Here is a 27,948-nt window from a genome sequence, read left to right on the forward strand (position 1 = left end):
CTCTGTCTTGAGCACCATTTTTAAGTCTTGTTTTGACTCGCTCTGTCTTGAGCACTATTTCGCTCTGTCTTGAGCACTATTTCGCTCTGTCTTGAGCACTATTTCGCTCTGTCTTGAGCACTATTTTTCTTGCTCGTTCAAAAGTAAGTTACCTAACCTCTGTTTTTGTCGCTCCTTCTCCTCTGGACATCAATATAAAATTAATCAATTACAGTAAAAGACGAGAGTGCAGATAAAATACTTTCAGTTATATACACGGGCAAACAGAACTGTTTTCAGCCTGGATTTGAACATTGTCAGAGTTGAGGCCTGTCTCACATCCTCGTGAAGACTGTTCCAGATTTTAGCTGCATGAAACTGAAACGCAGCCTCACCGTGTTTATTATTGACTCTGGGAATCACCAGGAGGCCCCTCCCTGAGGTTCTCAGGGCCCGAGATGGTTCATACGGCTCTAACATGTCAGAGATGTACTTTGGAGCTAAACCATGAAATGACTTGTACACAAGCAGAGCTGTTTTAAAGTCTATTCTCTGAGTGACAGGAAGCCAGTGCAGAGACTGGAGCACTGGACTAATATGGTCGTATTTCCTGGTTCTTGTCAGGACTCGAGCAGCAGCGTTCTGGATGTACTGTAGCTGTCTGATAGCTCGTTTAGAGAGGCCAGTGAGTAGGCCGTTACAGTAGTCTAATCTGCTGGAGACAAATGCATGGATAAGTCTCTCTAAGTCTGGTTTTGACACTATTCCTCTGATCTTAGCAATGTTTTTCAGATGGTAAAAAGCTGCTGATGTTATTGCTTTGATGTGGCTGTTTAAGTTCAGGTCTGAGTCCATGATTACTCCTAGATTTCTAACCTGATTTTTTGGTTTTAGAGAGAGAGACTCAAGGTGACTGACAACACTTTGTCTTTGTGCCTGTGGGCCAAAAACAATGATCTCAGTTTTGTCTGAGTTTAGTTGGAGAAAGTTGTTTTGCATCCACAAACTGATCTGTTGGATGCAGTGACAGAGTGTATCTACAGGCCCATGTTCACCAGCCGTCAGTGACACGTAGATTTGAGTGTCATCTGCATAGTTGTGGTACGACACGTTGTTGCTGCAATAGTGTCTAATGAGAGTGTTCCGGCAAATGTTTTGGCCTGTTCCCCCAATCCTTCACATCAGACCAGAAGTGTTTCTGAAAATACTTATTTACAAATGAAGCACTGGGTGTCTGGTGTTGTTGTGAGGCACATTGAGTTGTACATGTATGTGAAATGTGCCATACAAATAAACCTGCCTTGCCTATTTAGAATCCTTATTTCAACATAAATGTCAATATTCCAATATATATGTATATATAGAATATTGTGAAAAAAGTGCATTTCTTTCTGTTATTGAACTTAAACTGTGAAACGAATATATGATAAAAACATTTTAAAAAAAGCAAAATGTATTGTGTTATTATCTTTGATTATTATGACTCAGCTTGTAAAATTATGTCACTTTCCATGTCATGAGTCGATATCATATGTTAGTTTCACAGTTCTGTACATTTAGTTTTATCGTTCTTTAATTCATTTAATTAATTTAAGTTATGGATCTCTTTTCATTAGTTGCTTAATTTCATTCTTCCAATTAAGTTACGCTCCACTTTAACCGAGTGCCTTTTCCCCAGTTCAGCTTTACCCAAATCTAAAAGCTTCTCAGAAGAGGCAGAGTGCTCACTGGATCACCGCGTAGTAAAAAGAAAATATCAAACAAACACTAAAAGCTTTTTGACTGGAGCTCACAGCCTGTTTTTTCACATTTTTCCTTGGGTTTTTGTCGTGTGTTGTTGCGTTCTCTCGGCCCACCTGATTGAGGAGGTCCGTGCTGTTGGCGAACACCGCCACCTGCTGGCGGCTGTGGCACACTGGATCAGAGACGGACAGGAGCAGGACCGCGCTGTCGTATCCGTGTCGCTGACAGAAGGACTTGAGCCTGTCGGCCGGAGCGAGGCTTTCCTGACAGACACAGAGAGGGGGGAGAGTGATGGGGGGGGGGGGGGTGACACCTGTTAGGATTTCAGTACGTCAACAGCTTCTTTCCCACAAGAGCTACACAAGAAAATGATCGTCTATAACACAAGGAATAATTAGGATCTTTTGCAGCAACACTTTGAGCAGCCATTTTTATTGCAGAAACTAAAATACAACTGTGTCTTAAAAGTCTTGTACTTTGTACATTATTGACAGTATATTGCCTCATTTGAAAGCTAAGGCCTACAAAACTCATCTAAGCTTCTTCCTCGTTGTGATTGTCACGGTTTTGTCCTTTTTGTTTGTTTTTTCTCATCATGTTTTGGTTTCTTTTTTGACATGTTTTGGGCACGTTTTTGTGGTCAGTTACATTAAACAAAACAAAAACGAAATGCAGTTAAAAAGTGACAAAAAAACATGACAAAACGTGACAAAAACATAAAAAAAGTGACAAAAATGTGACAAAAAATGCAACAATAAAGCAATTAAAAAACATGATCAAAAACAACAATGATTAAAACGTGATAACAAAAACAAGGAAGAAGTTTAGATGAGTTTTGTAGGTCTTAGCTTTCAAATGAGGCGTTACACTGGCTCCAGTCGAGAAGCTCTAAGATTTTGGTAAAACTAGAAACGCAATACTCACGATGCGAAATATTTATGATAAGCAATATTTATGATGTGAAATATTCATGACACACAATATTTAGGAAACGCAATACTCATGATACGCAATAATTATGATGTGCAATATTTATGATGTGCAATATTCATGACATGCAATATTTATGATATGCAATACTCATGATGCACAATAATTATGATACACAATATTTAATGTATGCAATATTCATGATACGCAATATTCATGATGCGCAATAATTATGATACACAATAATTATGATGTGCAATATTTATGATGTGCAATATTCATGACATGCAATATTAATGATATGCAATACTCATGATGCACAATAATTATGATACGCAATATTTATGATGTGAAATATTCATGATCCGGGTCCGGGTCGGTGGGGAGTCCTTACCTCAAGTGGAGGAGTTCAAGTATCTCGGGGTCTTGTTCACGAGTGAGGGACGGATGGAGCGTGAGATGGACAGACGGATCGGTGCGGCGTCAGCAGTGATGCGGTCGCTGTATCGGTCTGTCGTGGTGAAGAGGGAGCTGAGTCGGAGGGCAAAGCTCTCGATTTACCGATCGATCTACGTTCCCACCCTCACCTATGGTCATGAGATTTGGGTAATGACCGAAAGGACAAGATCGCGAATACAAGCGGCCGAAATGAGTTTCCTTCGCAGGGTGGCTGGGCGCACCCTCCGAGATCGGGTGAGGAGCTCAGCTACCCGGGAGGAGCTCGGAGTAGAGTCGCTGCTCCTCCACGTCGAAAGGAGCCAGCTGAGGTGGCTCGGGCATCTGTTCCGGATGCCTCCTGGTCGCCTCCCGCGGGAGGTGTTCCAGGCATGTCCTAGTGGGACAAGGCCTCGTGGACCCAGGACACGGTGGTGGGACTATGTCTCCGAGCTGGCCTGGTGTGGCCTCGGGGTCAGAACAGCTGGAGGAGGTGTGTGTGGATCGGGAAGTTTGGGCATCTCTGCTGAGACTGCTGCCCCCGCGACCCGGCCCCGGATAAAGCGGAAGAAAATGGATGGATGGATGGATGGAATATTCATGATGCGCAATAATTATGATGTGTAATATTCATGATGCGCAATAATTATGATACGCAATATTTATAATACACAATTTTCATGAAACGCAATACTCCTGATGTGCAATATTCATGAAACACAGTATTTATGATGTGCAATATGATGTGCAATATTCATGATATGCAATATTCATGATGTGCAATATTCATGATACACAATATTTAGGAAACGCAATACTCATGATACGCAATACTCATGATACGCAATATTCATGACATGCAATATTTATGACATGCAATATTTATGATGTGCAATACTCATGATGCACAATAATTATGATATGCAATATTTATTATACGCAATATTCATGACATGCAATATTTATGATATGCAATACTCATGATACACAATAATTATGATAAGCCATATTTATGATGTGTAATATTCATGATGCGCAATATTTATGATACACAATTTTCATGAAACGCAGTATTTATGATGTGCAATATTTATAATACACAATATTTATTATACTCAATCATTTTGATACGCAACGCTCATGATACGCAATAATTATGAAACGCAATATTCCTGATGTGCAATATTCATGATACGCAATATTCAAGCTCCAGTCAAGATGCTTTTCGATTTGGGTAAAGCTGAACTGGAGAGAATGTGCTCAGCTAAGGCGGGGGGTCTAATATAATCTGCCCACTTTACCCCCGTCAAGTCATTAACTCAGAACAAACTGTCAACTCACAGCTTCAACTTCTGACAAACAACAAAGTACTTACGCGCAATTGCTACATGTGATTGTTGTTGATTTTTCCTAATGATTAATAAAGTAATCCAACATTATGATTAGGATTGTGTGGAAAACTTTTGGAGACCCCTGCTTTCAGCGCACTTCCAAAACTCCGGTCTTCATCTGTAGCAATGAGAGACGGAGCTGTCATTGCGCACAGAGGGGTGAAGCGACACTTTGTGATTTATGCTTTGGAAATTAACTGTTTGCTCTTAAAACAGCCACCATGCACAGCTTATGGTAATTCAGCCGCACGCGCAATGATTGATGGCTGTAAAGTTGCATTAATTAATTGTTTTGTTTGTCAAGGGAACTTGTTTTTTCACTTCTTTCTGAAATGATTAACAGCAATCTTATGGCAAGTATAATTTGCAACGCAGCCTTGTGCAGAAAGTGGGAGACTTTTGAAAAACATATTTGCTTGATTAATCTAGATCTGCTGTACAACTGTTTGTTTTGGGAGAAGTTGCCAGAATGCGTTTTGGGCTTATTTAAGTCAAACTTGGAAACGGCGAACGGGAGCTTAAAGGCACTTGGAAGTGGATGCGCAATACTCATGATACGCAATACTTATGATGTGAAATACTTGTGATACACAATACTCATGATGTGCAATACTCATGTGAAATACTCATGATACACAATACCTATGATATGCAATACTCATGATGTGCAATACTCATGATGTGCAATACTCATAATGTGCAATACTCATGGTACACAATACCTATGATATGCAATACTCATGATGTGCAATACTCATGATGTGCAATACTCATGAAGTGCAATACTCATGATACGCAATACTTATGATGTGCAATACTTGTGATGCGCAATACTCATGATACGCAATACTTATGATGTGCAATACTCATGAAGTGCAATACTCATGATGTGCAATACTTATGATACGCAATACTCATGAAGTGCAATACTCATGATGTGCAATACTTATGATACGCAATACTCATGAAGTGCAATACTCATGATGTGCAATACTTATGATACGCAATACTCATGATGTGCAATACTCATGAAGTGCAATACTCATGATACGCAATACTTATGATGTGCAATACTCATGATGTGCAATACTCATGATGTGCAATACTTATGATACGCAATACTTATGATACGCAATACTTATGATGTGCAATACTCATGAAGTGCAATACTCATGAAGTGCAATACTCATGATACGCAATACTTATGATGTGCAATACTTGTGATGCGCAATACTCATGATACACAATACTCATGATGTGCAATACTCATGATGTGCATACTCATGAAGTGCAATACTCATGATGTGCAATACTCATGATATGCAATACTCATGAAGTGCAATACTCATGATGTGCAATACTCATGAAGTGCAATACTCATGATACGCAATACTCATGATGTGAAATACTCATGAAGTGCAATACTCATGATGTGCAATACTCATGATATGCAATACTCATGAAGTGCAATACTCATGATGTGCAATACTCATGAAGTGCAATACTCATGATACGCAATACTTATGATGTGCAATACTTGTGATGTGCAATACTCATGATGTGCAATACTCATGATGTGCAATACTCATGATACGCAATACTTATGATGTGCAATACTCATGATACACAATACTCATGAAGTGCAATACTCATGATGTGCAATACTTATGATGTACAATACTTATGATACGCAATACTCATGATACGCCAAACTCATGATACACAATACTCATGATGTGCAATACTCATGAAGTGCAATACTTATGATGTACAATACTTATGATACGCAATACTCATGATGTGCAATACTCATGATGTGCAATACTCATGATGTGCAATACTTATGATATGCAATACTCACGATGTGCAATACTCATGAAGTGCAATACTCATGATACGCAATACTTATGATGTGCAATACTTATTATGCGCAATACTCATGATACACAATACTCATGATGTGCAATACTCAAGATACACAATACTCATGATGTGCAATATTTATGATACGCATTACTCATGATACGCCATACTCATGATACACAATACTTATGATATGCAATACCTATGATGTGCAATACTTATGATACGCAATACTTATGATGTGCAATACTCATGATACACAATACTCATGATGTGCAATATTTCTGATATGCAATACTCATGATACGTGATACTTATGATATGCAATACTTATGATGTGAAATATTTCTGATACGCAATACTTATGATACGCAATATTCATAATGTGCAATACTCATGACGTGCAATACTCATGATGTGCAATATTAATGATACACAATATTTATGATGTGCAATACTGCTCATGTGCAATACTGCTTGCACATCATGAGCATATTTCAAAGGCACATTAAACGTGCCTATCGTGCTCTATAATCTTGTTACTCTGTTGTTGTCATTACCATTTCTACTGTTGTAATGTTTCATGAATTATTTTATGATGTCAATATTATTTATATAAGCCCTATATAAGCACTATATAAGCCCTATAGTGCAATTCATTAAAAACAGGGGGGTAGAGTGGGCCAGTTGTGAGTGGGCACGAGCCCCCCCCCCAACAAGCCCCCACCCACCTTCCCTACCCAGTGGCATGTGGGCGATGTTTGCGTCCTGCTCTGTAAGTTGTTTTTAGAGCCCGTCTGGAGGGTGGATTTTAATATCTAATATCTAGCCTGATTTATTGAGTTTTGAATGTCAAAAAATAAGGCAAAAAATGTTATTTTTACAAAAAAATTCCACTAAAAAAACAACTTATTCTAAAACTAAACAAGAAAAACAAAACCCCCTCCGAAAAAGTCTTAGTAACTCATTTATCAATAAAATAAAACCATTAATTCAGATTTCGTCGCAGAAAAAATTGGAAATTTGGGGAATTTTTTGGCATTTTTTGATTTTTATTTGTACTGTTTTTTAATGTATTTTAATGTATTTTAGTAATTTATTTATTGTGCTGTGTGAATGTGAGCAGCCGACAATATTGTAATTTCCTTCGGGATCAATACATTTTCTATCTATCTATCTATGGATATAATAAAGTAGAATGGACATAATAATAAAGTAAAATGGAGGAATAATAATAAAGTAGAATGGAGGAATAATAAAGTAGAATGGAGGAATAATAAAGTAGAATGGACACGATAATAAAGTCCCTATCTATAAAACACCTTGTTTTTATATGAAAACATAAAATGACAGAAAACTCGCAATGTATTTTTTCCTCACATTTATGCCAGTCATCTACAGCAAAAGTTTCAAATCGATATCTGTGAATTTAAATTTTTTCCCTATTCATTGTGTTGAATAGTCCTGTGTAGCTTTAGCTTTTTTGCATTTCACCTCATTTCATTTTAACGTGTTTCTTTTACACATCGGCGTTTCTGATCCGCGGTTTCGCCCTGTGAGGTCCGGCGAGATTGATGGAGGCGCTTCACGTCCGACCGGCCTGCGTCAATATTAACCTGTGAAGACATGAGGACGGATGATCGACCCCCCCACCGCCCCCCACCCCTCCATCTTTCGCTCTCGCTCTCCACAATATGGCTGCTGTCACCCGCGGGCCCATCAATCGCGGCGCACACACTCGTCTGTCAGCTCGCAGACGCCGCCATAGCTCAAACGCCGATACCCTGATGAGATCCACACAGCCTCCCGGGACGGCCCAAAACACACATAGTCACTCACTTAAAAACAGAGGCGGACCGAGCGGGACTCCCTGTCGACGGCCGCCCCGCATCAGCAGAACTCAGAAACTTCACTCACAACTTTTTATTTGCCCCCCCCCCCCCCATGCCTGATTTTAACCTCTTAACCCCCACCTGAACTGAGCACATTTTCTCCAGTTTGACATTAACATAATCTAAAAGCTTTGTGGGGAAAAAAGAACAAAGAAAGTGAGAAAAAAAAGCAACAAAAGAGCGACAAAAACACAATTAAAAAGTGATGGAAAAGCAAAAAAAAAATACAGAGTCAACATTTAAAATTTGCATGATTTATGTGAAATCAACTACAAGATGAAACTGCTATTTAGAATATTTAACATTACAATATTTATCAATTAATCTTGTAGGATAGTAATATCATGTGATCATTGACAGGAAATGTTGCCAATACTTCGAACTTTGTTTTTTAATTGTTTTCATTCTTGCACATTTTGTTGTATTTGTGGTTTTTAGTCCCTTTGTCTTTATGAGAAAACTCATCAATGGTCAGTGTTAGTAATGAAATACATGTATCTAGAATATCTATTTTAAATAATCATTTTCAGTAACTGTATTATAATCTCTTCTAACTTTTTATCCTATTTTTATTTATTCTTATTTCCGTACAGCCTGAGTGATCTTATTAAATGTGGAATATATCAATAAAGGATTATCTTATCTTATCTTACAGTTACTCTTTCATCTGAGAGTATTTAAAATACAGTTCTTAAAATTAAAGGGATACATTACGGCGCTCAGGGCTGGGCGATATGGACTAAAGTCATATCTGATATATTTTGGTTGACTATCGATATCCGATATATATTCCGATATTTTTTCAGCAAAGTGGGAGCTGTGAAAAAAAAATGTTCAAAGTCAAAGCCAAATACGAGTCACTATAAAATGTAATGTAATGTATAAACACTGTATAACAAAGAATCGTAAGGTGCAAATTTAGATAAAAAAATATCTTAAATAAAAATAGACTCGAAAATACAAGTGCAAAATAAAGCGCTCAGTTTAGGATAAACGTTTTAAAAATCGGCTTGAGATTACCTGTTTCTTTTTGGTAACTTAATAGCTTATCTGAATTTGCAATATCCCGATATACGCAATATGGTCTATTCCCATATCATTTAAAAATATATCGATATATCTTATAATCGATATATCGCCCGACACTCAGTCATTACATTTTAGTTTTATATTTCATGATATCGAGAAGGAAAAGGGAGAAGTTTTGTGATCTCTGCTGCGTTCCCGGTCTGTTTTTTCAAATTAGTGGTAAATAAGAATATGTATTTTAAATACTCATTTTGAGTAACTGTATTATAATCTGTTCTAATTTTGATCCTATTTTTATTTATTCTTATTCCCTATTGTTACAATTCCACCCATTTTTGCTTTTACTTATTGCACATAAGATTCCTCTGTTTCTACTATTTAACTGTTTGCACAAACTGAGTGATCTGATTGAGCCGAATGTAACAGGTGAATTTCTCCGTTATCAAATCAATAAAGGATTATATTAACTTACAGTTACTCTTTCATGAGAGTATTTAAAATACAGTTCTTAAAATTAAAGGGATACATTATGGCGCACAGGTCTGGGAGATATGGACTATATCATGCCATATCCGATGTATTTTGGTTGAATATCCATATATATATTCCGATATTTTTTCAGCAAAGTGAGAGCTGTGAAATAAAATGTTCAAAGTCAAAGCCAAATACGAGTCACTATAAAATGTAACATAAACACTGTATAACAAAGAACCGCAAGCTGCACATTTAAATACAAAAATATCTTAAATAAAAATAGACTAGAAAATAAAATATGGCAATCTTTTTCTGACGGCAGCATTTATACATATAAAGAGATAACAAAATAAAGCGCTCAGTTTAAGATAAACTTATCTGAATTTGAAATATCCCGATATACACGATTTGGTCTAATTCCATCCTAATTTAAAAATATATCGATATATCTTATAATCGATATATCGCCCTACACCCTATTTCATTTCATGATATCGAGAAGGAAAAGGAGACGTTTTCTGCTGCGTTCCCGGTGTGTTTTTCCAAATCAGTGGTAAATAAGTTCAAAACAGGCGTGAGCACACACTATAATTATATATAAATATAATACAAATAATTAATCATACATAGCAATGTCTATATAGATCATATAGACATTGCAAATTAGCCTTGGCTATAAATGTTGTAGTGTGGTACATGTTTATTTTTCTCACATTTTATCAAATAAATGAATAAATAAATAAATTAAAAATATAAATATATAGACATAAATGTGAAAGTATTCCAAGTATTCAGAATGCAGTACTACTGACTGGTTCTTGGACTAGTTTGGTTAATGCTGTTAGTTCCCACTTTTATTACATTTATTCTATTTATTAACTATATTTGTTTATTACTACTATTATTATTATTATTTTTTCTTTAAATGGAAACAATCATGTGCAAAAACTGATGCTGCACGATAAACATAAAAAAATGAAATACAAAAAACAATTAAAATATATATGTGTGTGTGTTTTGATTGTGTAAAGATTTATTCAACCAGTGAAAACGAAAAAAAAAAAGAAGAAAAAACTCTAATTATTGTTATTATTAATATGTCTAAATAAGCCGTGGTGGAAATAAAACAGCATCTACTCTTTGCAAATCCACACTGGAGCACTGGCGCTGGAGGCTCATAGGCAGGACACACACACACACACGCACACACACACACACACACACACACACACACACACACACACACACACACACGCACAGAGGAAGTACAGCGACGGCACGCAGGGCCACAGTCTGTCTGCCATTTGGCCTCGACTCAGTAAATTACGAGTCGTCTCTCCCTCCCTCTCCGCGACGGGCCACCTCCAGATACACAGATTGCCTTTTTCTTATAAATTACCAACATGTTAGCTATAAAACCCACTCGCTAACCGTCTCCGAGAAGAACCCACGGCTCGGCGTTTGTCGAGCCGCGGCGTTCGCGGCGTTAGGAAAATGTGATGTGGCCACGGTCAGCGGTGTTTGTGTTTCTGCTCCGGGGGAAGAAAGTTTTCACATTTAACTGGGCTTTGCTATGGGCTGTGAGACAACGCAATACTCATGATGCGCAATACTCATGATACGCAATACTCGTGATGCGCAATATTTATGATGTGCAATATTTATGATGTGCAATATTTATGATACGCAATAATCGTGATGTGCAATATTTATGATGTGCTATATTCATAATACGCAATACTTATGATACGCAATACTTATGATACGCAATAATCGTGATGTGCAATATTTATGATGTGCAATACTTATGATACGCAATAATCGTGATGTGCAATATTTATGGTAACAATACTTACGATGTGCAATACTCGTGATGCGCAATATTTATGGTACGCAATACTTATGATGCGCAATACTTATGATATGCCATACTCATGATACGCAATACTCATGAGTCATGATTTTATGATGTGCAATATTTATAATACACAGTACTCATGATGTGTGATATTTATGAAGCGCCATGCTTATGATACGCAATATTCATGATGTACAATATTTATGATACACAATATTCATGATGTGCAATACTTATAATATGCATCATACACAATACTCATGAGTTGTGATTTTAAGATGTGCAATATTCATGATGTGAAATATTTATGAAACAAAATATTTATGATACAATTTTATGATAAACACTTTTATGTTACACAATACTCATGAGATGCAATACTCATGATGTGATATATATATAATACACAATTTTATGATGTGCAATATTTATGATGCACAATATTCGTGATGTGCAATATTCATGATAAGCAATGTTATGATGTGCAATATTCATGAGTCATGATTTTATGATGTGCAATGTTCATGATGTGCAATATTTATAATATACAATACTCATGATGTGTTATATTTATGAGACACAATATTCATGATGTGTAATACTTATGATATGCAATACACATGTGAAATATTTATCATACACAATACTCATGAGTCGTGATTTTAAGATGTGCAATATTCATGATGTGCAATATTTATAATACAAAATACTCATGATGTGTTATATTTATGACATGCAATATTTATGATACACAATATTTAGGATTTGCACTTTTATGACACACAATGCTCATGAGATGCAATACTCATGATGTGAAATATTTATGATACGCAATTTTATGATGTGCAATATTCATGATGTGCAATATTTATGACACGCAATATTTAAGATACGCAATACTTATGGTACGCAATACTCAAGATGGGAAATATTTATGATGTTGTTAAATTGGGCTCTGCTAGGCTAAGGTTTGTATTTTTAATTAATGGATAGTCTGTGAGTCATATGTTCATGTAATGGTATAGGCATGATTTGATTTATATTAAAGTATGTTATTGCGTGAGGTGTTAAAGTATATTATTGCGCGAGGTGCTGCTACCATGTTAAAGTATATTATTGCGCGAGGTGCTGCTACCATGTTAAAGTATATTATTGCGCGAGGTGTTAAAGTATATTATTGCGCGAGGTGTTAAAGTATATTATTGCGCGAGGTGTTAAAGTATATTATTGCGCGAGGTGCTGCAGACCCTGTAGGGCTTGGATGTGCCGCTCACACACAGACCTTCTCTGTGCCTCCATCTTGGCGGGGGCTAATATTGTCTATAGCTGAAGTCATTCAGGGTAGACTGGTGTGTGATGTCTCTTTATATCTCCTCATGTTGCTCTCACCCAGATGTGATGTTTGTATCATTTAGCTCTTACTTATGCTCATCCCGCTCACACTCCCTCCCTCCTGTTTGTGCTTGTCGGCGCTCCACAGGTAGCAAGTCTTTAGCGGCTGCTCGCAGATCTCCCAACCTGCCATCATTATGCACAATAGCCTTAGGTACAAAACTCGGGCCTCATAACTCACGCCCCGCGCGCGCAAATTCCCGTGCAAACACAGTCAAAGCAAAAACACATTTCCTGCTGTCGCCAACATCTCCGGCAAAGAATTAATCAAGCGTTCATCCATTTAGGCTCTTTGCATACCCTTTCCGTCAGAACGCAGAATGCTAAGAGAGTTGCGAGTTCTTCTCAGGCGATCGTTTCGCCACCCTGATGAATCCATCAAGCCGGCTTTGATTTATACATCTGTCTGTGATCACAGCGGTACAGCTACAGCAAATGGGGTGGCAAGGAGCGAGCTGACACCACCCTCACACACACTCGCATGTGCACATACAGTAGCGGCACATGCACACCGCCACCACCACGGCACATGCTGCTCACTTTGGGAAGTTTTGGAGACAGAGGGAGTGGAGGGAGGGGGTCGGCAAAAGTTTAGTGCGATGGAAGCCCAAATGTCTTGATGGGCCTTCTCGACATGCTTCATTCACTAAGTGCAGGGATTTGGGGCCGAGATGCAAAGCACTGAGTCTATAAATGTTTTGTTTTGTTTATTTGTTTGCCCTGGAAGCCTGAGAAAGCCACGGGGAAGATTCAGAATGAAGGGAAGGAAAGTACGCCGCTGCAGATGATGTTGAGCAACGAACATCAGCAAAAGTTAATAAAGATCCAGCTTGATGAGTCTCGGGAGCAGTTCTACTCCAAACATGTTTAGATCTGCATTTGTCTTTATGGAAACATTTTTCTATACATCATGTAGGATAGGAAACAAGGGAAATGAGCCAAGAGAGATTCATTTTCTCCTAAATCAACTTTTTTTTTAAAGGCTTTAACCTCTTACCACCCGCCAAAACCAAATGCATTATCTCCTCTTTGCCATTGTCATCACTTTTTATTTCCCATATGTGTTTTTGTCACTTTTTTCATGGCACTTTTGCTTCTTTTTTTAATGCATTTTCCTCACTTTTTTGCTGCTCTTTTGTCACATTTTCTGCTGCTCTTTTTTTTCACTTTTTTGCTGGATTTTTGTCTTTTTTTTGCTGGATTTTTGCCACTTTTTTGTTGGATTTTTCTCTTTTTTTGCTGGATTTTTGTCTTATTTTGCTGGATTTTTGCCACTTTTTTGCTGGATTTTTGTCTTTTTTTGCTGATTTTTTTTTCACTTTTTTGCTGAATTTTTTGTCACTTTTTTGCTGGATTTTTGTCACTTTTTTGCTGGATTTTTGTCTTTTTTTTGCTGGATTTTTGTCACTTTTTTGCTGGATTTTTGTCACTTTTTTGCTGGATTTTTGTCTTTTTTTTGCTGGATTTTTGTCACTTTTTTGCTGGATTTTTGTCACTTTTTTGCTGGATTTTTGTCTTTTTTTTGCTGAATTATTTGTCACTTTTTTGCTGGATTTTTGCCACTTTTTTGCTGGATTTTTGCCACTTTTTTGCTGGATTTTTGCCACTTTTTTGCTGGATTATTGTCATTTTTTGCTGCTCTTTTGTCACTTATTGTTGAGTTTTTGTCATTTTTGTCACTTTTTTTGGTCACTTTTTTGCGCTTTTTTTGTTTTTTGCGTTTAAATCCTCATTTTCTTCTCATTTTTTATCGCTGTTTCGAAGAAACTTTTAGATTTGGAGAATTTGGAGAACTGGAGAAAACATGTTCAGGTGGGAGTTAAGAGGTTAAAAAAGGGACCTGGACGACGGCACATTTCATTATAAAGTCAGTGTGAAACTATAACATTAGCTCGATTGGCTAAAAGCAGTTCAGAGTTTACAGTAGGGCTGCGCAATTATAAGAAAACATTTATTTTATTGTTTTTACAAACTTTTTTTTATTGCATCTTATTTTTTAATGATTTTATCTTTTTAGCTGAATGTCTAGTTTAGTTTCACTTCATTTTATTATATTCATGTATTTTTTATTCCTATATTGCCGATCTTATGTGCAGCACTTTGGAGACACTTGTTTTTAAAATGTGCTGTATAAAAAAGGTGGATTGGATAGACACAATTATTAGTATTTTATTTATTTATGTATTAATCAAAAAACTAACTCTTTGAACAGTTACAAAAGTACAAACCATATCAAGTATTCTCACATTTCTAAAGTAATCCTTGATTGACGAGAAGCCCTGACTCCTGCACAAGCAAACCGAGCGGCGCGGCCTGATGACATCATCACACAGCGCCGTTCGACTCTTTGTGTCCTCTGTTACTGTGAGCTCTTCTCCTTCCAGGTACAGGTTATTTTTGGAATACAACTGACCTTGCATCACATGAATTACCGCATTTTCAGGGACTATTTTCTAGCAGATCACTCCGCCGCCGCGTAGCTTATACAAACACGAAGCTGATGCCGCTCAAATATAAGTTCATTAAAAGGATTCTATGGACACAGACATTTATATGGTTAGTCTGGCGTTGTAAGTGATTTGCCTCAGGTGCTCTGTGGAGCGGGTCACACTGTTTTTAATGCAGGCTAGCTGATACCATAGAAATGCGCTAGCCTTGCACTAGCCTAGCACCACGAAGCTCTTCAAATATAAGAACTGCATGAATTACAAAAAAAAATATCTCCAGAAATCAGCAACACTCTGGATAACTAGGAAATGAGGCCCTATGTCAAACATCCTGAAACATCCCTTTATAAATCGTTTATTCTCGATTATGCTATTTTGCGATGAATTGCACAGCACTGGTTTACAGTTATAATACTTAACACCTACACACTTTGATGTCAATTTGGGACCAGTCTGGATGCATAAGTATTTTTTTTTTATGTTGATGGGGCAGCTCATGCAGACGTGGGCAAGAACATACAAACTCCACACACAAAACGTCCACTAAGCAGGACGTTGAACTGGGGACCTTCTTCCGGTGAGGAGCTAACCTCTCCGTCACCTGCTGATTATTCACCTTAAAGGAATAGGCCACCGTTTTTACATACTGAGATATGCTCTTACCTCACTTTAGTCGAGTTAATATATCCCTGTCTGGTTTGTCCGTGCGCTCTGTCAGGCAAACGGAGCACATACGCAGCCTCTCCCACATGTCACATAGCTCCAAAAAAGCTCACGATAGAAGCTACCAAGCTCTTCCACGTGTTCCCTATTTAAATAAAGTTACGTGAAGTGTTTTCATGCGAAGTATATTTACACAGAAATGTAGCATGTCGATTTTATAAGCAGATAAAAAGGGGGACTATATTGTGAGGCGTAATGATACGAGGAGCACAGCGTCCGCGCAGTAACTCCTAAAGACTTCCCCCGCTCACTTCCGTCAATAACCTTTAGAAGTTACTGCGCGGACGTTTTACTCCTCGTATCATTACGCCTCACAATATAGTCCCCCTTTTTATCTGCTTATAAAATCGACATGTTACATTTCTGTGTAAATATACTTCGCATGAAAACACTTCACGTAACTTTATTTAAATAGGGAACACGTGGAAGAGCTTGGTAGCTTCTATCGTGAGCTTTTTTGGAGCTATGTGACATGTGGGAGAGGCTGCGTATGTGCTCCGTTTGCCTGGCAGAGCGCACGGACAAAGACCAGACGGGGATATATTAACTCGGCTAAAGTGAGGTAAGAACATATCTCAGAATGTAAAAACGGTGGCCTATTCCTCGACCAGCTCATCTTAACAACCACAGTGCAAGCTATATTTACAAGCCCAACGCCAAGCAGACCGTCAGAAGCAGGAGAACAGCCACGATGGGACTCTGAAGCCGGGTTAGCTCAGATAGAGGAGCCTGTGGTCGCTACTGCTACTCGTCAGAATATAAGTGCGTAATAACTGCACACGTGTGGGTCAATCAGGTTCCTAACTTTCGGCTACCAAACAACCCACACCGCCATTTCAGTCCAATACCATGTCAGATCAATCACAAAAATAATTTAGAATCTAATCTATATCGGTCTGGACATCAAAATGCCAAGATTTTACTAAATAAAAACATAGTTCCTCCCTCACCACTTAGATTTCTGCCCCCCGTTTAAATGTTCTGCGATATCGGCCACAGTTTAGACCCTGGACTTTGTTGTAGCTGATTTTATATCTATGCGTCCGATCTTCTGTCATTTGTCATGTTTTAACAGACACCTCATGGCGTATTGTTTTTTTGGGAAAATTGACATTCTTTTTCCATCCATCCATTTTCTTCCACTTTTCCGTTTCCGGGTCGTGGGGGCAGCTGTTGCACCAGCCCCTATAGAGCCTCCTGCAGGTGGTGGGTCCACAGAAGGACGGCCTCATGGTTCTCAGGCCTGTTGGTCTCTCATAAGGGGCTTCTGAACAGCTCTTTGTCTGACCCGTCACCTATAGGACCTGTTTGCCCTGGGAGACCCTCACGAAGCCCCCGACAACAGAGCTCCAGGATCATTCGGGAGCTCAAACCCTCCACCACGTTAAGGTGGCGGTTCCAGGAGGGGACATTCTTTTTCCTCAGACTAATTTATATGTTGCTGTTAATATTTCTACCTGTATAGACTGAGACAAAAGCAGTGATTAGGAAGATTTATTGACACGTATATTAGTTTTGACGCTCAGACCCCGGCGGTAACATCGATGTCAGTATGGATGAACAGCTTGGAGTTAGGGATGACTTCCCCAGAGCCTGGACACTGGTGGTGGTTTATGAGACCCGTGAAGATGCAGCAGGAGCAGCAGTGGAGATGGGGCGGAGGTGGGTCGTAGCACAGCTGGGAAGCGAACGAACCATAATTGCTGGGGATTAAAAGCAGGACCGAGGGCGATGGTTTGGCTGATACGGAGGTGCGGCTCTTATGCTGATGCCTGAGGTGGAGGCGTGGCCCTCTCGGAAGCGATCACTGGCTGGAGGTGATGCTGAAATTAGTCTAGCACCTTCATATCGCCTGAGGTCACACATCGCGAACAACCGGACTTCTCAACAGCCTATAGCCAGATGTCATCCTTGTATCCTCCATTGTATTTGCATAAGGTTATATAAATGTAACCCATTCATAAGTAATAACGGTATAATTACACAAAATTGTCCTTTTGTTTACTTGAATTTTGTCCATACCTGGCGTTTGATACACTGTGCAGACTTGGTCCTCCAGCCACTTCTTCTATGTTTTTGTTTCTTCTTCGTTGACTTTGCATCTTCCCTTTGCAAATCTGATATTGGAGGTCAGTCAGTCATCCATTGTAATCCAATGTTTTAAGAGTCCGTTTGTCAATATTTTGCATTTATTTTCTTCTGGGAACATATTTAATTTGTATTTACGGTGATATTGAGCTTCATCCACACCCCGATGTTTTAACTTAATTCATGTGAAGAAAAGCGGGGAGATGCTAATATTGTCCATTGTCTTCTCCCCTTTAGTTTGGGCTGGGTCTTGTTAGCGGCACTTGTTGATTGTATTTTTGTATATGTTTTTGCCAGAGTAAACGGAGACCGCCCTCCAAAAGTTACCGCTGTGTCTCGTGGCTTCTTAATACATCACAAACTGCATAAACTACACAACGCAGAAGTCCACCGGTCACATATACTACATCAAATGCCCCAATGTCAACCAATTATCATGTCCCCAGTATTAAAACATTCCTTTGGTCATAAAAATAATTCCTACCATTTTTTGTCTAATTCCAACATTGTTTAGGGGTCCACCTCAATAAGCAAGATTTGTTATGTGCTGTTGATCTCTTTACTTATTTAATATTTTACAATGGTATTGAATTTGATGAAATAACTATGCTTTGCTTGTTTATTCAAGTTGTTTGTGAAGTCTGCAATCTTTGAAAGTGAGTTTTTACAAAATATTTAGTATTAAGCCTTCACAAACTGTTGTTACAGGGCTGTTGACTGTTAACACATTGAGTGCCAACAATCCAGACCATTTTTTGATTTTGGAAGCTAAGCAGGGTCAGGCCTGGTTAGTACTTGGATTGGAGACCGCCTGAGAATACCAGGTGCTATAAGCTTTTACCTCCTGTCCAGGCCGGGGCTAAGACCTCCAGTCCTAACAGCTCCAAGCTGGGTCTGATACCTCGGGCCCGGTCCTAACAGCCTCAGGACGGGTCTGAGACCTCCAACCCGCTCCCGACAGCTCCGGGCCGGGTCTGAGACCTCCAGCCCAGACCTAGCAGCCTCAGGACGGGGCTGAGACCTCCACCCCTGTCCCAAGACCTCCAGCCAGGCCCCAACACCCACCACAACCACCCCCCCTCTCATCCACTAACCCTACCCCGGTCAGGGCACCGCCAAACCCGCCTACCTGCATACACTCAGCCCCCTGGCTCCTCCGGACCTCCAGGGACACTCTGCACACCCCTCGGACACGGTGACCCACTCTTAAGCACCTTTCCTCGGACTAGACCCTAACTGGAAAAACTGGAAATATGCTCTAAATGGCAAATTTTCGATATTTTGACAAAACATTCATTTGAATGGTGGACCACCTAAATGTACTTCAAACTTCACCAAACTTTGCCATACATTGTCTTTTTTTATATGTAACAAAACTAGACTAGGGACAAAATGATCCATTGAAGTTAAAACAAATATGGGGCGTATGATGCACCCTAACATATACTCATGACTTGTTTTGCTCGGGACGGCAGATTCTTCCCTTCGCAGAGATGAAGCACCCTGGGCGCTCAGATTAAATGTTATATGTTCCTCTACCCGAGTCTGGTCTTTCAATCGCCATCTCACGATCTCGGGTCAGAAATGTGTTCATCTCCAACTATGAACAAGGACTGGTCACTTTTGTCAGCATCTCCCTTCATCCGTCTTCCCGTTTCTGTCTCTTTTTTTTTTCTTCCAAAGCAGTCCTAACAGGAGATCCTCACCGACAAGAACCTAAATCATCAACTTTCCAGCAAAGGCATTCTCAAAACTTGGTCCCCGGGGAGCCTTGAAAACAAAGAACCGTCACCTTCTGAGACACATACTCTACATCTGAGGCACACGTCGGAGAAAGCAGAAAGCACCGGGCTGTTACAACGGGGGGGGGGGTGTCTCACTCAGGGGGGTGCTCCTCCATCTAAGTCCCTGGGAGGCCCCCCTGCACCTGCTGTCTGCTCACAACCGCTCATCAGAAAGGCATTTAGCGAGCGCGGTGGCTGCGGGCCCCTTCATTAGCGAGCGTAATTATTTGTGCAAGTGGCGCGGGGCAAAAGTGGCCCCGCATAAACAAACAGAAGGGCCGGAGGAGGCCTGAGAACAAACAACATTAGGGACGATCAGGGAGGGACACGCGCAAACTTTGGGACGAGCGGCGCGCTGGAGAAACTGCTTCAGCGGAGAGGCGGGGAGGCGGATGGTGAAGTTCGGACTCGTCTTTGTTTTGATGTGATGTGAGAAAAGCACATTAGTACGTATTCCTAAGAGAGCGGGGGCGAGTGAGGGGAGCTCCCACAGTTCATCAACCCCACAGCAGTAGACCTCCTCATCCACTGCAGCCGGGCGCTAATTACTCAGCCATGAAGCCGTGACACTGGCCTCGCACGAGAACGATGGAGCTACTGGGTCTTCTTCCATCAACTCTGCCCTGGTTTACCACAGCAGAACGAGCTTCTGTGGAAATGTGCACAACTTCAAATGATCCCAAAATCAGATACTGTCTTTCTATTCTGCAATACCCGAGGAACGAGAGGGGCACTGATATGGGTTTTTCTAAGGCCCATATTCTAGACCAGGGGTAGGGGGGCAAGTTTTCTTAACGGAGGGACAATTTTTTTCATTTTAAATAGACCGAGGGCCGAAGGCGCTGATTGTTATGATTATTAGCCCAAAGTGAAGCACAACACTGGAAAAATGACCATCTTAAATGAGATAAATGACTTAAAATGGCTTGAATTCATCAAATTCTATGTTGAATTTGAGTCGGTTTGAATTAATCCAAGATACAAATGCTATAGCGCCAATGGAACAAGAATAAAATCCACTTGAAATCAGACACATAATTATTTTTCCCTTGAAATGACACAAAATTATCTGAATTAAGGCGAGACACTGCAGGTGAATAGGGAAAAAATTAAAATTTACAGATTTCAATTTGAAGCTTTTACTGTCGATTAACTGGCATAAATGTGAGAAAAAAATGTATTGCAAGTTTTCTGTCATTTTATCTTTTCATATAAGAACAAGGTGTTTTATGGCTAAAAATGCCCCCAAATTTCCCATCTTTTTGGCGACGAAATCTGAATAATGGATAGAGCTACATTCAAATGTATGGATTCATTTTATTGGTGAATGAGTTTCCAAGACATTTTCAGAGGGGATTTTGGATTTCTTGTTTAGTTTTAAAATAAGCTGTTTTTTAGTGGAAAAATGTGAAAAAAAATTATGTTTGCCTTATTTTTTGACATTCAAAACTCAATAAATGGGGTTTAGGGATTAAATAATAAAAAATCCCTCTGAAAAAATCTTCCAAATATTGTTCAGTCCAAGGCTGGAAAGTTTGAAGTCTTTAGGTCCTACAGACGTGGACATAGTGTCGCCACAAATGGCAGAAAAATGTGTTTTGAGAAAAAGGCCCTTGAAATTGCATTGTCCCATATAAGTCTATGGGGGAACATTGAATCAGTGCAATATTTAAACATGTTTTTGTGAAGATTAGGTCTATTTTCTGTTTCCGGGTGAAAGCTTGTATGTTCAGAGACCAATTAGACCCAAAAACTGAAATCTGAAAAAATTGAGTTTTGCCTGTAGTGTCTCCCCTTAAGAGAATAACGACTACTAGAGGTTTTATCTCGTCTAAGACCAGACCAAATCTACTCAAACCTTAGATTTAATCTCTTAATTCAAGTAGATTTATGTCATTTCTTCCTTAAAACGATGATTCTTTTTCCGGTGCACTTCCTTCAAATGCCAGTGTTGTACATAATATATGACCTAAATGGGTGCATTGACAGTATTTCTACCTTTTTTTTCCTCCCATTTAACTCTAATAATGTTAAAAGTACTCTCCGATTTGTGTAGTAATGTTTCTCAAAATCACCTTGAGGGCCAGAGGTTCTGTGCTGGAGGGCCGGATTTGGCCCCCGGGCCTGACGTTGCCTACCCCTGTTCTAGACCGATATGTTTGGCTGTTTTTTCTAAATGTCTGGCCTACAGTCCTGTAAAAATGTATTTCATTACTTTTTGATCTTTTTGATAGTTTTAATGTGACGTCATTGCCATCAGTCGGTTTGCGTTTAATGCTCTTTTATCACTGATTAGTGCTTATCTCAGCTAGTCGTTTAACCTCTTAACTCCCGCCTGAACCGAGAGGATCTTTTACCCAAAAAAAAAAATATTTTTTTTTGTTGGGTATTCAACTCATTTTTGTCACTTTTTTTTTTCGTAAATTTTTTATCACATATTTGTCACATTTTTGTATTTTTTTGTAATTTTTTTGTCAAAATGTTGTAATTTTTTTGTCACATTTTTATCACATTTTTTAATTATCTTGTCACATTTTTGTCATTTTTTGGTCCATTTTTTGGTCCATTTTTTGCAATTTTTTGTCAATTTTTTATCCATTTTTTGTAAATTTTATTGTCATTTTTTGGTCACATTTTTGTCATTTTTCGTAATTTTTTTGTCAATTTCTTGTGACATTTTTGTGACATTTTTGCCACTTTTTCATCAATTTTTCGTCCCTTTTTTGCCAATGTTTTCTCACTTTTTCGTCACATTTCCATCTTTGTTTTCGTCTCAGTTTTGTTGCTATTTTCACAGCTTTTTTTCCGGAAGCTTTTGGACTGGGGTAAAGCCAAACTGGAGAAAATGTGCTCGGTTCAGGTGGGAGTTAAGGGGTTAAAGGGATAGTTCACAGTTCTTCCATACTGAGATATGTTCTTACCTGAGCTTAGACGAGTTGATGTGTACCTGTCTGGTCTTTGTGCGTGCCCTCAGTCATGCAAAACGGCCAAAGATGTTGTTAGCATTTGGCCTCTCCCAGTAGCTCCAAACGGGGGTGAAGTTAGAAGTGACCGAGCTCTTCCACGGACACAAAGACCAGACAGGTACGGATCCACTCGTCTAAGCTCAGGTAAGATCTCAGGATGGAAGAACCGTGGCCTGTCCCTTTAAATGTGTTGCTAGCGTCTCAAAAGCGGTTTGTGAGGTTTAAAAAACATCATGTAAATCTGCTTTTCGCTCGCATTGATGTCGGGATTTCACTTTTGTTTCGCCGAGGATGACGACAGCTCAGACTAAACTCAAAAAAGTAGCAGTGTTTACCTAAAAAACTCACATTGGACGTAAAAGAACACATTTCCGCAGTCAGGTGCAGAAGTGTTGAAGCTCGTCTTGAGTTCCAGAGGAGCATTAGCTGTCGTTAGGTTAAAACTAACTCAGCGATTGAATTCTCCAGGTTCTGTGCTTCAAAATGACCAATTTTGATGGAGATGTTTCTCAGTTTCCCTGACTTCACTCTTTCCAATGCAAAAAAACATTCTATCACGTTCGGTCCCGGAGATATCGGCTTTTATGGTCACACCCTCCGACTGACATTGAGGTCTAATTGTCGGAGTTGTGCCACTTTATCTTTTGTGCAACGTCCCGCCATTCCGACACACGTTAGTTTGTTAGTTTACGAACCCTAACCGTACCTTAGCCCTAACCTTAAGGATAGTGGAGTTTACAAACTAACTCTAACCTTTAAAGGGAGATATCAGGATTTCTGACGTGTTGCTGGTACCTGGAGATATTTTCTTTGTAATTCATGCAGTTCTTATGTTTGAAGAGTTTCGTGGCGCTAGGCTAATGCATTTCTATGGTATCAGCTAGCCTGCATTAAAAACTGTGACATGAATGATCGCATTTTGAGGGACTATTTTCTGGCAGATCACTCCGCCGCTGCGTAGCTTATACAACCACGAAGCTGATGCTGCTCAAATATAAGGTATTTTAAATGCAAAATGGTTAAAATTACTCTATGGACACAGACATGTATATGGTTAGTCTGGTGTTATAAGTGATTTGCCTCAGGTGCTCTGTGGAGCGGGTCACACTGTTTTTAATGCAGGCTAGCTGATACCATAGACATACACTAGCCTTGCACTAGCCTAGCGCCACGTAACTCTTTAAACATAAGAACTGCATGAACTACAAAAAAATATATCTCCAGAAATCAGCAACACTCTGGATAACTAGGAAATTAGGCTCTATGTCAAAAATCCTGAAATATCCCTTTAAAGGTACAGTGCGTAACATTTTCGACTATATTGTTGCCATCAACACAAAACATGCTCTCAGTGACCAGCTCGACACAGAATATACTATTTTTGCAGTGACTAATCAAAGAATGGATCTGGATGAGGACCTAGCATGTTTAACTATCAATTCTATTGACTTTAATTGACATCTCCATGGAGACGAGCTTGAGACGTACCCACTCCCGGTAAAGTTATAGTCATGTAAGGACTTTATGTTTTATTTTGGAAATTCCGGCCAAAATTGATTGCGTCATTTCCCTTTCTTGTAACCGGAAATGTTTAAATCTGTCATGGCGGGTGTTTGTCAAGCACTAGCGCCTGGTTGGAATGGGGAAAAGAGGTAATCTGATTTATTGTACGTTTTGGATTTCATTGTAAGACATGGTATTAATTTATTATGGTATGTGCTTTTAGTTCTTACGATGGAAACACTTATCACGGAAATAAAACGGAAAAAGGCCACTTGTACGCTCCATCATTCATTCCACTGGACGCTATAGTAAGAACTCTCCCGACGGCTTGGGACACGGTGGCGGACAAAAGGAACGGAGCAGACGAAACAGCGATTGCTTGTGAGCTGTCATGGAGCAACGCTAGCCAGCCGTGCAGTGACCGAGGTCTACTCTGGGCCCATAGCCTCGCTATAAACAAACGCTGTGGCGAAATGGACGATACGACCGGCAGTCTTCAGACACTGACTGCGTGAGTACTGCAAAGGAATCCTGCGCCTTTTATTGATGAAAGTTTTTCACGGAGAAACTATTGCATTTTTGATACCCGCCCAAGATTGGATAAAACAAAACTTCATCAATTAATGCATTTAATATTGGACTGTGCTTTTAATAATAAATAAATAAATAAAAAAAAAAGAAGAAAAAAAAAATGAATCAAGGTGTGCTCGCAACTGAACAGTCCATCCTTGCAGCTGATGCAATGAGCAACCAGACGGATAATGAACAAGCGGGACATTCCCAATGGACAAAAGAGCCAACTGAAATAATGTGTGAATATCAAACGAAACAGTGGGAAAATCAATTGCTCACATTGTATGATAGTTGGAAAGTTGATGTCCGTAACTTAAGAAACAAATTAAAATCATTTATGTCGGACGAGCAGATTTGGCAAATGATTGAAGTACTGAAAGGAAGTCATAAGAGCATTCTGGGCCTCTTTAATGAAATTCGTGGAAAGGAAACTCCATCAGTGGATGTAAGGAGGCGAGTAGATACCTGCCAAGCTGTCACCAGTGAACTACTGTCCAGAGCATACAACAGAGTGGTAGAGGATAAGGCGGACTTTGATGAAGAAAAGGAGAGGAGCCGATTGCACAAACTGTTAGCATGTGAATATGCACTTTCGGTCTACGGATCAGATGCCTCTATATCTACTCACAGTCCTTCAGAAAGTGACTCTACAGCCTCTCTCGCAGCAAGGCGGGTTGAAGCCGCTGCAGAATTGGCTGCTAAAAGGACAAACTACGAATTGTTAATTGAAGAAGGAAAAAAAAGGACTTCTATCAGACAGTTAGAAGAGCAACAGAAAAGGCAGCTGGAGGAACAAAAACATGAATTGGAAAGGTTACAAGCAAAAAGAGAAGTTTGTGTGGCAGAAGTTAGATTACAGGTTCTAAATGAGGTGATGAAGGAATGTGTAAATGACAATAACCAAGCTTTGTCCTGTATTGACCCTGTTTTTGCTGCTGATGTCCAGACCTCTGACAGCGCCACCTGCACTCTTCCTAAACCTGGACAGGCCTTTGCTGTAAGCCATCCAACATTTGTGGCTGTTAAGGCCCCTGCATCTCATACACCTGCACTTGGCCACTCATCCAGTGAACCTACAAGTCATTCGCCTGTTCACTTTACTGTAAATGGCACTGTGTCCTCTACATCTACACCGGTTGGTCCCAGTACATCTGATGTTCATTCACTGACTAAGATTCTTCATGATAACCTTGTGTTAAGTCGTCTCCCTGTACCTGAGCCATTTGTTTTCACTGGAGACCCAATACAATTTATTGAATGGAGCGCTTCATTTACATCTCTTATCACCAAAAGAACAATGGATCCAGCAGAGAAATTGTATTTTCTCAAAAAATATGTTGGGGGACCTGCTAAGCAAGTATTGGAGGGGACATTTTTTCGCAGCGATGACCAGGCCTTCTCAGATGCATGGAATAAGTTAAATAACAGATATGGACATAATTTTACTATTCAAAGGGCATTTAGAGACAGGATAAACAACTGGCCTAGGATTCATTTTAAGGATGCTGAAGGATTGAGAACTTTTGCAGATTTCTTAAATGCATGTCTTGAGGCTATGCCGTATGTAGAGGAATTGAACATTCTGAATGATTGTGAACAGAATCAGAAATTAGTTTCTAAACTTCCAGATTGGGTTACTGTTAGTTGGAACAGGCTTGTAACTCAAAGTGTAAGAGAGAAGGATACTTTTCCAACATTTAAAGATTTTGTTACCTTCATTACCCTTGAGGCTGATATTGCTTGTAATCCTGTAACATCTCTTCATGCGCTTAATTCCACTGACTGTAAACGTGTTCATTTGGTCTCAAGAACATTCAAAGCCAATTCCCTATCAACACAAACTGTTCAGAGACTAAAACCTCTTTGTCCTTTTTGTAAGAAAGATCCTCACTTATTATTGACATGTGTTAAATTTAAGGAATTACCTGTTAATGAAAGGAGAGCATATGTCAGAAAGGAAGCACTTTGTTTTGGCTGTCTCATCAGAGGACATGGGGTAAAGAACTGTATACAGCGACAGCTATGTCAAGAATGTGGAGACAGACATCCTAGTGTTTTACACGATGAACATTTTGATAGAGACGTTTTGACAATGAATTAATGTATTTCCAGTAAATTGAAAAATGTATGAAAAAACTATGGGATGTTCTAATGTAATGCTTTTGGTTGTTGTAATCACTCGTTATGTACTCTCGTGATTGGTGGGAGTGTAAGGACTTTATGTTTTATTTTGGAAATTCCGGCCAAAATTGATTGCGTCATTTCCCTTTCTTGTAACCGGAAATGTTTAAATCTGTCATGGCGGGTGTTTGTCAAGCACTAGCGCCTGGTTGGAATGGGGAAAAGAGGTAATCTGATTTATTGTACGTTTTGGATTTCATTGTAAGACATGGTATTAATTTATTATGGTATGTGCTTTTAGTTCTTACGGTGGAAACACTTATCACGGAAATAAAACGGAAAAAGGCCACTTGTACGCTCCATCATTCATTCCACTGGACGCTATAGTCATGTTTTAGCAGAGGAGAGCTCAAAGCTAAAGCACATGTTTGTTTGAGGTATTTTTCAATGGTGAAAATATCTATCATAAAATAAATGCTTGTATTTCAATTTGGTTTATTGGGTGAAATCTTATGCGGTGTGGCTTTAAGGATAGTGGAGTTTACAAACCAACTCTAACCTTACCTTAGCCCTAACCTAAAGGGCTAATTGTCGGAATAGCGGTGTCAAAAATGTATTTCATTACTTTTTGATCTTTTTGAGACGTCATTGCCATCAGTCGGTTTGCGTTTAATGCTCTTTTATCACTGATTAGTGCTTATCTACGCTAGTCGTTTAACCTCTTAACTCCCGCCTGAACCGAGAGGATCTTTTTCCT

General features: G+C 39.3%; 1 protein-coding gene across 1 annotated transcript in view; it reads right to left on the reverse strand.

Annotated features, from left to right (window-relative positions):
• The window catches only part of LOC306977372 (uncharacterized protein), a gene marked incomplete at both ends in the record, with an annotated part of 92,128 nt that overhangs the window by 25,243 nt on the left and 38,937 nt on the right, over positions 1-27,948 (reverse strand). Inside the window, one exon of the mRNA XM_079575673.1 lies at positions 1,836-1,985. Within this exon, the coding sequence (XP_079431799.1) occupies positions 1,836-1,985 (150 nt within the window). The remainder of the gene's footprint in view (positions 1-1,835; positions 1,986-27,948) is intronic.

This window comes from Gobius niger (assembly GCF_951799975.1).
Source record: "Gobius niger genome assembly, chromosome: 1".
Classification (NCBI taxonomy): domain Eukaryota; kingdom Metazoa; phylum Chordata; class Actinopteri; order Gobiiformes; family Gobiidae; genus Gobius; species Gobius niger.